The sequence below is a fragment of the Salvelinus sp. IW2-2015 genome, linkage group LG34 (genome assembly GCF_002910315.2).
Source record: "Salvelinus sp. IW2-2015 linkage group LG34, ASM291031v2, whole genome shotgun sequence".
In the NCBI taxonomy this organism is placed as follows: Eukaryota; Metazoa; Chordata; class Actinopteri; order Salmoniformes; family Salmonidae; genus Salvelinus; species Salvelinus sp. IW2-2015.
Window position 1 is genome coordinate 4,153,952 of NC_036873.1, and position 11,862 is coordinate 4,165,813.

General features: G+C 44.3%; 3 protein-coding genes and 1 long non-coding RNA gene across 6 annotated transcripts in view; 2 read left to right on the forward strand and 2 right to left on the reverse strand.

Moving 5' to 3' along the window:
• LOC112067942 (uncharacterized) overlaps positions 1–11,862 on the forward strand; it is a 539,689-nt gene that overhangs the window by 389,818 nt on the left and 138,009 nt on the right. The gene's annotated exons all lie outside the window — the stretch shown is intronic.
• The window catches only part of LOC111958455 (uncharacterized), a 320,242-nt gene that overhangs the window by 229,888 nt on the left and 78,492 nt on the right, over positions 1–11,862 (reverse strand). The gene's annotated exons all lie outside the window — the stretch shown is intronic.
• Positions 4,478–7,993, reverse strand: LOC111958402 (uncharacterized). The gene is made up of 3 exons (XM_023979659.3): positions 7,711–7,993; positions 7,183–7,313; positions 4,478–6,975 (listed from the first exon to the last, which is right to left on the reverse strand). Exons 1-3 carry the CDS (start codon positions 7,991–7,993, stop codon positions 5,683–5,685), a joined length of 1,707 nt encoding a protein of 568 aa, XP_023835427.3. The 3' UTR covers positions 4,478–5,682.
• Positions 7,995–11,862, forward strand: part of LOC139023671 (uncharacterized) — a 31,649-nt gene continuing 27,781 nt past the window's right edge. Inside the window, exon 1 of the long non-coding RNA XR_011474814.1 lies at positions 7,995–8,077. This is a non-coding gene — a long non-coding RNA (uncharacterized lncRNA). The remainder of the gene's footprint in view (positions 8,078–11,862) is intronic.

Genomic DNA, 11,862 nt, shown 5'->3' on the forward strand with positions numbered 1-11,862 from the left:
CTCGTCCCTGACTAGTCTCCCACCCGTGCCGGCTGAAAAACATCCCACCGCATGTCCTGCCACGACTTGCTTCACCGTAGGGATGGTGCCAGATTTCCTCCAGATGTGACGCTTGGCATTCAGGCCAAAGAGTTGAATCTTGGTTTCATCAGACTAGAGATCTTGTTTCTCATGGTCTGATAGTCTTTAGGTGCCTTTTGGCAAACTCCAAGAGGGCTGTCAGGGCTTTTACTGAGGAGTGGCTTCTGTTTGGCCACTGATTGGTGGAGTGCTGCAGAGATGGTTGTCCTTCTGGAAGGTTCTCCCATCTCCACAAATGAACTGTGGAGCTCTGTCAGAGTGACCATCGGATTCTTGGTCACCTCCTGACCAGGCCCTTCTCCCCCGATTGCTCAGTTCAACCGGGCGCCAGCTCTAGGAAGGTTTCAACTTCCATTTAAGAATGATGGAGGCCACTGTATTCTTGGGACTTTCAATGCTGCAGAATGTTTTGGTACCCTTCCCAGATCTGTGCCTGACAAAATCCTGTCTCGGAGCTCTACAGACAATTCCTGGACCTCATGGCTTGGTTTTTGCTGTGACATGCACTGTCAACTGTGGGACCTTATATAGGCAGGTGTGTGCCTTTCCAAATCATGTCCAATTAATATATCATATATAATTTTTTGAACCTTTATTGAACTAGGCAAGTCAGTTAAGAACAAATTCTTATTTACAATGACGGCCAAACCCGGACTACGCTGGGCAATTGTGCGCCGCCTGTGGGACTCCCAACCACGGCCGGTTGTGATACAGCCTGGATTCAAACAGGGTGTCTAGTGACGCCTCAAGCACTGAGATGCAGTGCCTTAGACCGCTGCGCCACAGGTCACTCCAATCAAGTTGTAAAAACATCTCAAGGATGATTAATGGAAACATTGAGCTCAGGTGCATCTTTCGAATTCCATAGCAAAGGGTCTGAATACTTATGTAAATTAGATTTTTTTTATGGGGTATTGTGTGTAGGTTGTAGTCTGTAGGTTGATGAGAAATATAATTTAATCCATTTAGAATAAGGCTAACGTAACAAAATGAGGAAAAAGTCAGGGGTCGAATAATTTCCGAATGCGCTGTGTTATTGTGTGTGTATGTGTCTATGTTTGTGTAGCTTCACAGTCCCCGCTGTTCCATAAGGTGTTTTTAATCCGTTTTAAATTTTTTTAAATCTAATTTTACTGCTTGCGTCAGTTACTTATGTGAATAGAGTTCCATGTAGTCATGGCTCTATGTAGTACTGTGCGCCTCCCATGTCTGTTCTGGACTTGGGGGCTGTTTGAGTCTCTGGTGGCATGTTTTGTGGGTATGCATGGATGTCTGAGTGTGTGCCAGTAGTTCAAACAGACAGCTCGATGCATTCACATGTCAATACCTCTCACAAATACAAGTAGTGATGAGGTCAATCTCTCCTACCTTTCAGCAAGGAGATTGACATGCATGTTATTCATGTTAGCTTCTCGTGTACATCCAAGGGCCAGCCTGTTCTGACGCAATATAACCTATATTATCCTATGTGGTGTTTTCTCTAGACCTACAAGGACATTTTATTCATCTGATAGTATTTTAAATGTAGAGATTCCGGTAAACTCTGTTTCTTTCATGTGTCCTACATAATTATTGGATTATTCACCATGGTAACCAGTTAGTATAAAACAGAATTAGCAGTTATTTCTCGGTTTTCAGTCAGTAACTTTAGGGAGTGAACATTATTCAAAATCGGACATCTGAATGAAAATGTATGGCCTCCCTTCAGCAAAATATATTTGACCTAAACCCTACCTGAACGCTTAAATTTAAAAAGTGACTCTCGGCTATACCCAAAAATATAAGTGGATAGCAGATAACAAAGCTACCATTTATCCTCACTTCTTGGACAGACCAGAGCCTTAGATATGCAGTTTTACAAACTGTTCTTCGTCCTGTAAGCATTACATGGCAACGCAGGAATTTTGATAGCGCAAAGGCTAGAAGGTTGTGGGTTCGCAGACACCGTGGACAAGAGTAGGGGTGGGAGATCTCCTTTTATAGTAAAAGCATTGCATGAATCTATCATCATATTTGCAGGTCAGAGAAATTGAAATGTCATGCATTCTATGTCCTTTTACATATTGTAATAATGTTTTTATACCAAACAAATTAGCGAAATTACAGGCTAAGAATGGACAGAGATGTGTTCACTTTATCATATTTCTCCAATGCCAAATCAGTGTGTTTTGTTTGCAACAAAACTGTCCGTTTGCAAATCATTTAATTTGTGACATCATTAGGAATCTGAGCATGGTACTTTCAAAAGTTAGGCCTATACCTTTCCAAGAGTAGTCTACCGACTAAGAAAATGTAAGCTTTAACTGCTGGCGACTCTTCTTCTGTGGCTTAACCCAACAAAAGGTCACAAGTGTTCCCCTAAAGCTGTCTGGGTTTGAACAGCTTCTGTTGTACAGAAAAGGAATATTAATCAATTGATAGTGAAAGAATTAGTTACTTCCAAAGTATAGTAAGTTTTCTCTCCTCGGCTTAGGTTGTAGCTCAGCCTCAATGTCAAAGAAACGAAACAATGATATCCCATTATATCGGAGTCACGTCTTTCCCGGGTATTTCATAGTTTGTTTCTAGCTTAAAGCATCACGGACCCAAGCGCTGTTATAGATCACTTTATATAATCGGATCGGTTTCATTTTCTTCAAAATCTTAAGCTAGGGGTAGGCCTGTGTTTTCACAATTTTTTAATAAAAGGTAGGCCTATGTTATACCCTCTCAATTCGAGTCTTGGTTTTAACTTAACAGCCCTTCACTGACACGGAGGTAGGCTATTTAAAGAGTGCATGGTGGGTGGAGGAATTGACAGAGAAATCTATAGATCAGTGTCTTCACCACCATAGTCCCTGTGCCCAAGGAAGCAAGGTAACCTGCCTAAATGATTACCCGTAGACTCACGTCGGTAGCCATGAAGTGCTTTGAAAGGCTGGTCATGGCTCACATCAACAGCTCCTCCCGAATACCTAGACCCACTCCAATTCTCATATCGCCCAACAGATCCACAGATGGTGCCAATCTCAATTGCACTCCACACTGCCCTTTCCCATGGACAAAAGGAACACTATGTGGAGAATGCTGTTAACTGTTCATTGACTACAGCTCAGCGTTCAACACCATAGTGCCCACGAAGAACATCACTAAGCTAAGGACCCTGGGACTAAACACCTCCCTCTGCAACTGGATCCTGGACTTCCTGATGGGCCGCCCCCAGGTGGTAAGGGTAGGCAACAACACGTCTGCCACGCTGATCCTCAACACTATGGCCCYTCAGGGGTGTTTAGTCCCCTCCAGCCTATAGGGAGGAGGTCAAAGAACTGGTAGTGTGGTGCCAGGACAACAACCTCTCCCTCAATGTGAGCAAGGCAAAGGAGCTGATCATGGACTACAGGAAAAGGCGGGCCAAACAGGCTACATTTTAGTTAATCCATAATATTAACCTAAATGACAGAGCGAAAAGAAGAAAGCTTGTACAGAAAAACAAATAGTCCAAAACATACATCCTGTTAGCAACATGGCACTTCAGTAATACTGCAAAARAATTGGCAAAGAAATGCACTTTTTGTCCTGAATACAAAGCGTTTAGTTTGGGGCAAATCCAACAACACRTCACTGAGTACCACTCTTCATATTTTCAAGCATGGTGGTGGCTGCTTGATGTTATGGGTATGCTTATCATCGGCAAGGACTAGGGAGTTTTTTTKGGGGGGGGAAATAAAGTAGTTGAATGGAAGTAATGAAATAGGCATTTGTGAACATCATATAGCCTWCACCAGTGGTCACCAACCTATTCTGAGTCAAGATCACTTTGAGTCAAAATGCATGTCGAGATCTACCGCTCTGATTTTCTTAATAACATGACTTAAATGTAAGCATATGCAACATTAACCAATTAAAAACAGTACTGTAGCAATGAGGTTTGTGCAGTAAGCTATAGGCCCAATACATTATCACCGCATACTGGCTTTGCTTGAATTTACCTACCAATGCATTGTTGTTCGGGACATTTTTTGTAATTATATTTCAAAATTTGAGGTAGGCTATATGATCACAGTGGTAATAGATCCATTGTTGTATTACTTGTGAGGGACAGCTGAGTGAGCATACATTTAAATAATTGGCTTTTTATTTTGTGCTGGGCTGATGGTGCCTGCATCTGATGGTCAGTCTCAGCGGAGGGAGAGAGCAGCACAGACTGAGGGTCCGTCTCTCAACATCCCTCCGCTCTCCCTTTCCTCCACTGACACTGACCAAAAAGGKACACCGTCTTCCAGCTGATRGCGAAACTCAAGTCGCACCGCATTATTTCTGCCTYGTGCACAAATTCATGTTATGAACAGAGAAAGTGAAATATTCCTTGATATTAAAAAAGACCCAAGCCGCTAATAATAACAACAACACAAGCCTGTAGATACACTTTCCTACTCATTCATTACTGCTGCACTGCTTGTTGTAGCGCTGAATGGAAATAGGAAGAACGCACATTTTATGGTTTATAAAAGTGTGAAATACAAAGTGTTGASAGTGCTGAGTAAGAACTTAAACATAAAAACAGCAGCTCTTTGCTGTATTCGTTAACAGTCTCTCTCTAGTCATGGTTTTGAAATYTCACAGTAACAATTTTGCAGTAGCTTTCTTTTATGCCTGCTAGGTTACTGCAGATTCGGTCATCTGAGCAATATGATTGGCCAGCGGTAGCATAGTGCACTTGATTTCCTCTCCAGGCCCACCGGGAAGGCAGAGGTTGTACCTTCAGAAACATGAAATGGCAACAGTTTGCCTACCCGGCGCGCAGGGCAGCTGAATTGGCTGCACCTATCACCAACAGCCCGAGACCAATTTAAAAAAATAGGAACACAAGGCTTTATACAGAGATGTTTGGCGATCGACTAGAAATGCCTTGGAGATTGACAAGTCGATCGAACGATTGGTGACCACTGGCCTACACAGTACAAACACAATATGTAACAGACATTTTAGGCTTCATACAACGAGTGTAAAAAAACATGAACATTATGCTCTTTCCATGATAGACTGACCAGGTGAATCCAGCTGAAAACTATGATCCCTTATTGTTGTAACTTGTTAAATCCACTTCAATCAGTGTCGATGAAGGGGAGGAGACCGGTTAAAGGAATTTTAAGCCTCGAGGCAATTGAGATAGGGATTGTGTATGTGTGCCATTGAGGGTTAATGGGCAAGAGAAAAGATTTAAGCGCCTTTAAAACGGGGGATGGTAGTAGGGGCACTGGTTTGTGTCAAGAACTGCAACGCTGCTGGGTTTTTCACGYTCAACATTTTCCCGTGTATCAAGAATGGTCCACCACAAAGGAACTTGACACAAATGTGGGAGGCACTGGAGTCAACATGTCTGTGCTGAGGGCAAAAGGGGGTGATACGACTCAATATTAGGAAGGTGTTCTTAATGTTTCATACACTCAGTGTATATCACACAATGCCTGGATGCAATATTCAACACTGAAATCTGTTACACTCGTTATTCCAAATGAATCTGTGGATCTTTTCCGCTGACAACAAAATCAATTTATTTGTCTTTGTGCAGGTTTTCATCTAAACGTCAAAGGATATCGTGTGGAATGGTTACTTTCTATGTTATTGAGTGGAATGTTTTTTCTGCTGGTGTATACTGAGGTAGCTCCTCTCGGAGAACCTCTTCCCGCAGTGTGTACAGGCAAACGGTTTTTCTCCCGTGTGGACCTTCAGGTGCATCTTCAGGTTGCCAGCCAGGGCGAATCGCATGTGACACTGGGTACAGCTGAAGGGTTTCTCCCCTGTGTGGACCCTCTGATGYCTCTTCAGGTCACCAGCCTGGGAGAACCTCTTCTCACACTGGGGGCAGCTGAAGGGTTTCTCCCCTGTGTGGACCATCTGGTGTCTCTTCAGGTTGCCAGCCAGGGCAAAGTGCATGTGACACTGGGTACAACTGAAGGGTTTCACACCTGTGTGGACCCTCTGGTGGATCTCCACCTTCTGAGGGCAGCTGAAGCCTTTGTTACAGAACATGCAGAGGAACTGTTTCTCTTTACTATTGCCTGATGTTGCTCCCCCTYCCCGAGTCTCAGCTCTAGCCCTGTCGTTTGAGTTCAATACCTGATCGAAAAAGACGCGGCCATGCGAATCGGAAGGTGCCATTGATGTGGACACTGGGTCGCGATCTCTGAACGCATGTAAAGGGGAGTGAGTCGGGACATTTAGATTTGTCTTTAAGCTTCCCCTGTAATCTAAGAAATCTCTGCCATGTGAGTGTCCTTCTCCTAAGTGAGTCTCGCCTACATTCCATGCCAGAGGAGCGTCGCCCTCCACTTTCACAGTCACTTCATCTACCACTATAACCTCCCCTTTCTTATCTAGGCACCCTTCAGAGTATACACTACTACTGTAGGGGTTCCAGTCCGCTCTAGACAGATCAGTCTGTGTCTCCAAATCCAAGGGCATGTTGCCACGGTCCACCTCTGTAGAGTAAGAACAAGACGGATCATTGCCAGTCTCTAACGTGTCACCTGAGTCCCGATGGGAATGAACAGTCCTCRGTCTCGGATTACTGTAAAGTAAATACTCTGATCCGGGAGCAAGTGGACAGCCCAGTCTCCCCAGCCCCAGTCTCTCTGGGGCTGGGCCTGTGTGTAAAAGCCTCTGTGTTACAACTAAAGTCTCTGTGTCCATCTCTGACTTGAGGGCGGCGTTCGGAGTTCCACTGACCTCCACCATGCTGCATCGCGTCCTGGGCTGGGGCGCGGCAGTGGATAGGTGATCCGTGGCTGCAGGGGGCACTAGTATAGCCGCTGCTCCAGTCTCGATGTCTCTGCTGTGTTGTGGGTCCTCCTCTCCTTCAGTCCTCTCCTGTTTGACCACAGATGATCCTCCAGGACCTGCAGCCTCTGCAGACTGACAAGAAGAGAGAGGGTTATTACTSGTATATGAGTTGAATTGGATAACAATGTYGTAGTGAAGCCTCACAAGCTCCACTATGGAAGATAAATGAGGACGTACATGTAAGCAAGTCAATACCTRAGAGGAGTCTTTCTGAAATAAATGGTCACATTTGATATACAAAGTCAAAAATTATTTTTAATGCAACCCTATTCCACTAACCTCTATCACGATAACGTGCTGGGTTGAGGTCCCACTCCCCTCACCAACAGTGATTGGTTGGTCATCTCTCCATGTATTGYGTCCTGCTGGCTTCACAAAGCTCCTGTGGCCTCCAGTGAGATGTCCTTCACCTGAGAGAGTGATTGGKGKAAAAGMGGTGGTTMGGTACTGTCAATGTTCAACACTATATTGTACACTATTGATACTGTCTACAATTGKCAAGGATGTAAGGTAATACTTCTCATAACTTAATGATATACAATGTATTGATCAATGTATTATGTTCCATGCATCATATTGTTTTCATTGAGTAAATAATAGGAAATGCAGTAAATCAAGAATCTTGTTAGAATATGATAGTGTCTTTTCACATGCATACAGTATTATGTAATAATTCCTCTGATTAGCTATCTAAAAACTGACCAAGACCCAATTCTGGGTAACAAATCTACACATGTGCAGAGGGGAACGGGGCKACAGGCACTGCGCTATAAATGAMAGGCAGCCTTGGCMTTCTGTAAAATGTACCTCTCGCCATTCCTCTGTATCGGTCGAGGATCTTGACACTACTGGGACGACTGGCRAGGACGCGCTCTCGCAAGGTCCTCTCKGCGCGCTCCCGTGCCACCTTAACTTCCARTAGTTTCCTCCGTAATGCCCTGTTTTCTTTCTGGCTTTGAGTTATTTCYAAACGAAACACTGCATAGTCGTCGTCTACGAGTTTACAGATCTCTGCCACGGCTGCATTCGCTAGCACCTCCATGATGGAGRCTATTTGAGTGTGAAAAACCAMACAGTTAGAGTTAGCCATTGTTAGCAGCTCGACAACTAGCGTTACCTAGWTAACATCTATCAACCAAGTCCTGTCTCCAACGCGAATTAAACACTACATGCGGTAAGTATTTGATACTTTGCAGTTAAATTAGTCACATTTTGAATTCCAGGGTGTTAATAACCGTTTAAATAACAACAATAAAAAGGCTAACGTGTTAATTATTCTTGGTCACTGTTCGTGTCCGTTAACTTCTTCGTGTGAGTTTCCCACATACTAGACGCAGTGTTGCGGTATTGCTGCCGTTCACAGGTCGGGGTGTGAATTGCACATTTYTCGAATCCCGAAATTGAGATCTGAACCGACTTGGATCTGGGAAATTCCCATCCGACACCTACAGGACCCCGTCATTTTTTGAAAATCAATTCCGTTTTGAATCCGAGGTGGGTCGACCCAAAATATTTCAGAGATGAGGGTGAATCGATCCAAATAAATAGATCCAAAATATATATATTTTTAAAATCTGCTTTATTGCTGAGCAAGCCAGCATAATTGTTTTGACTTGTCTGGCAGGCAGTTAGCCATTTATCATGACTCTCAGTTCCATGACATTACACATAAAAGTAATTGGACTAAGGCGTCTTCTGTATGGGGAAGTTTATTTTAAGAGCCCYGACGCCCAATCTTTTAATTTTTTAATTTTTACTTCACCTTTATTTAACCAGGTAAGCTAGCTGAGAACAAGTTCTCATTTACAACTGCGACCTGGCCATGATAATGAAAAGCAGTGCGACACAAACAACAACAGAGTTACACATGGAATAAACAAGCATACAGTCAATAACACAATAGGGAAAAAAAGAAAGTGAGAGAAATATAAGTCTCCAGCTTCAGCGATATTTGCAATTCGTTCCAGTCATTGGCAGCAGAGAACTGGAAGGAAAGGCGGCCAAAGGAGGTGTTGGCTTTGGGGACGACCAGTGAGATATACCTGCTGGAGCTGACAACAGGCCCTCCGATTTGACACACTGAACTCTGTCTGAGAAGTAGTTTGGTGAACCAGGCGAGCAGTCATTTGAGAAACCAAGGCGTTGAGTCTGCCCGATAAGGATACGGTGACTGACAGAGTCGATAGCCTTGGCCAGGTCGATGAAGATGGCTGCCACAGTACTGTCTTTTATCGATGCGGTTATGATATCGTTTAGTACCTTGAGCGTGGATAGTGCACCCGTGACCAGCTCGGAAACCGGATTGCACAGCGGAGAAGGTTACAGTGGATTCGAAATGATCGTGATCTGTTTATTAACTTGGCTTTCGAAGACTTTAGAAAGCAGGGCAGGATGGATATAGTCTATAGCAGAGTTTAGTCTAGAGTTCACCCCCTTGAAAGGGGATGACCGCGGCAGCTTTCCAATCTTTAGGGATCTCGGGGATCGAACAAAGAGAGTTGAACAGACTGGTAAGAAGGGTTGCCAACAATGGCGGTGGATAATTTAGAAAAGAGAGGTCCAGATTATCTAGCCCTCTATTTGTACGGGTCCAGGTTTTGCAGCTCTTTCAGAACATCTGCTATCTGGATTTGGGTGAAGGAGAAGCTGGGAGGCTTGGGCAAGTAGCTGCGGGGGGTGCGGAGCTGTTGGCCGGGGGTGGCGGTAGCCAGGAGGAAAGCATGGCACCGTAGACAAAATGCTTATTGAAATTTCGATTATCGTGGATTTAATTGGTGGTGACAGTGTTACCTAGGCCTCAGTGCAGTGGGCAGCTGGAGGAGTGTGCTCTTATTCTCCATGGACTGTATAGTGTCCCAAACTTTTTGGAGTTAGAGCTACAGGATGCAATTTTCTGTTTGAAAAAGCTAGCCTTTGCTTTCCTGACTGATGTGTGTATTGGTTCCTGATTTCCTGAAAAGTTGCATATCGCGGGGACTATTCGATGCTAGGTGCAGTCCTCCACAGGATTTTTGTGCTGGTCGAGGGCAGTCAGTCTGGAGTGAACCAAGGGCTATATCTGTTCTTAGTTCTACATTTTTTGAAAGGGGCATGCTTATTTAAGATGGTGAGGAAATTACATTTTAAAGAACGACCAGGGCATTCTTGACTGACGGGATGAGGTCAATATCCTTCCAGGATACCGGGCCAGGTGATTAGAAAGGCCTGCTCGCAGAAGTGTTTTAGGGAGCGTTGACAGTGATGAGGGGTGGTCGTTTGACTGGGGATGCAGGCAATGAGGCGGTGATCGCTGAGATCCTGATTGAAAACAGCAGAGGTGTATATTGGAGGGCAAGTTGGTCAGTAATATTATTACGGTGCCCATGTTTACGGATTAGGGTTGTACCTGCTGGGTTCCTTGATAATTTGTGTGAGATTGAGAGCATCATAGCTTAGATTTAGACTGCCGGGGTGTTAAGCATATCCCAGTTTAGGTCACCTAGCAGAACGAACTCTGAAGATAGATAGGGTGCAATAATTCACATTGCGTGTCCAGGGCAACAGCTGGGAGCTGATGGGGGGTCTATAAACAGGCGGCAACAGTGAGAGACTTATTTCTGGAGAGATTTTTTTATTTTATTAGAAGCTCAACGTTTGGGCATAGTACCTGGAAAGTATGACAGAACTTTGCAGGCTATTCTCTGCAGTAGATTGCAACTCCTCCCCTTTGGCAGTCTATCTTGACGGAATGTTGTAGTTGGGGATGGAAATCTCAGACTTTTTGGTGGCCTTCCTTAGCCAGGATTCAGACACGCAAGGACATCAGGGTTGGCGGAGTGTGCTAAAACCGTGAGTAAACAAACTTAGGGAGGAGGCTTCTGATGTAAACTGGCATGAAACCAAGGCTTTTTCGGTTACAGACAGTCAACAAATGAGAGTGCCTGGGAACACGCAGGGTCTGGGTTTACCTCCACATCAGCCGAGGAACAGAGGAGGCGTGGATGAGGGTACGGCTAAAGGCTATCAAACTGGTCGTCTAGTGCGTTGGGGACAGAGATGTCAGGGCGTGGGCTTAGAAATAGATTCAGGGTATAATGTACAGACGGGTATGGTGGGGTGCGGGTACAGGGAAGGTAAACCCAGGCCAACCGAGTGATGATAAGAGAGGGTTGGCCATCTCTTGGACGGGCTAGTTATGCTGGGAGTTCATCACATTGTGTGGAGCGAGTCAGTGGAAACGAAGGAAGGTATCTAACGGCATGTTGTATGGGACTAAAGGCTCCGCAGTAACACTAAGACAATAACTATCCTAAACAACAGTTGCCAAGGCATATGACATTTGATAGAGACCATAAGCGAGGCAGTAAAGCCAATCACAGGTGTTGAATTGGGAGAGCTAGCTAAGGCAACAAAGTAACTAAACTTGCGGTTACGGTTTTGTAAGCATAAGACCTTATCAGGCGAGAAAAACATTCTAAACTAAGAGTTCAATTGATATACACACCATGATAAGGGGGGTTTTTTAAGTGGTTTCCCAGAACACGGCGGTATCTCAATGTTACGCGCTTGTTTACTGAAGACAACCTGCTGCTTATTAAGCTATCTAGCCATGTATGGATCGTGTAAAAAAATTGCACAGTAAGTGTATCTTTTTTATTTATAGGATTTCTTTTCTTGCTTGTGAAAGATAAGGGCCATATTTTCGGAAAAGCCAAATCAACAAGCGATGATTATGGAGGTTTCTAAACGATTAAAACACAGCATCAGCAGGATTTGTAGTTGGAGAAGACTGATATGCGCGTTAGTGTTTTGAGAGCTAGTTAGAGCAGTTAACGTTTCACAAGTATTTATTTTTGGGGGGGTAGGACAATCATATAACACATGCTATATGATCCTTGAGGGTGTGTTTTTTAATAATAGTTTTTGAATGAGAATGTTTCTATTGTGTTGGGGGAGTTGCATTCTAGAGGCTTGGCGCGC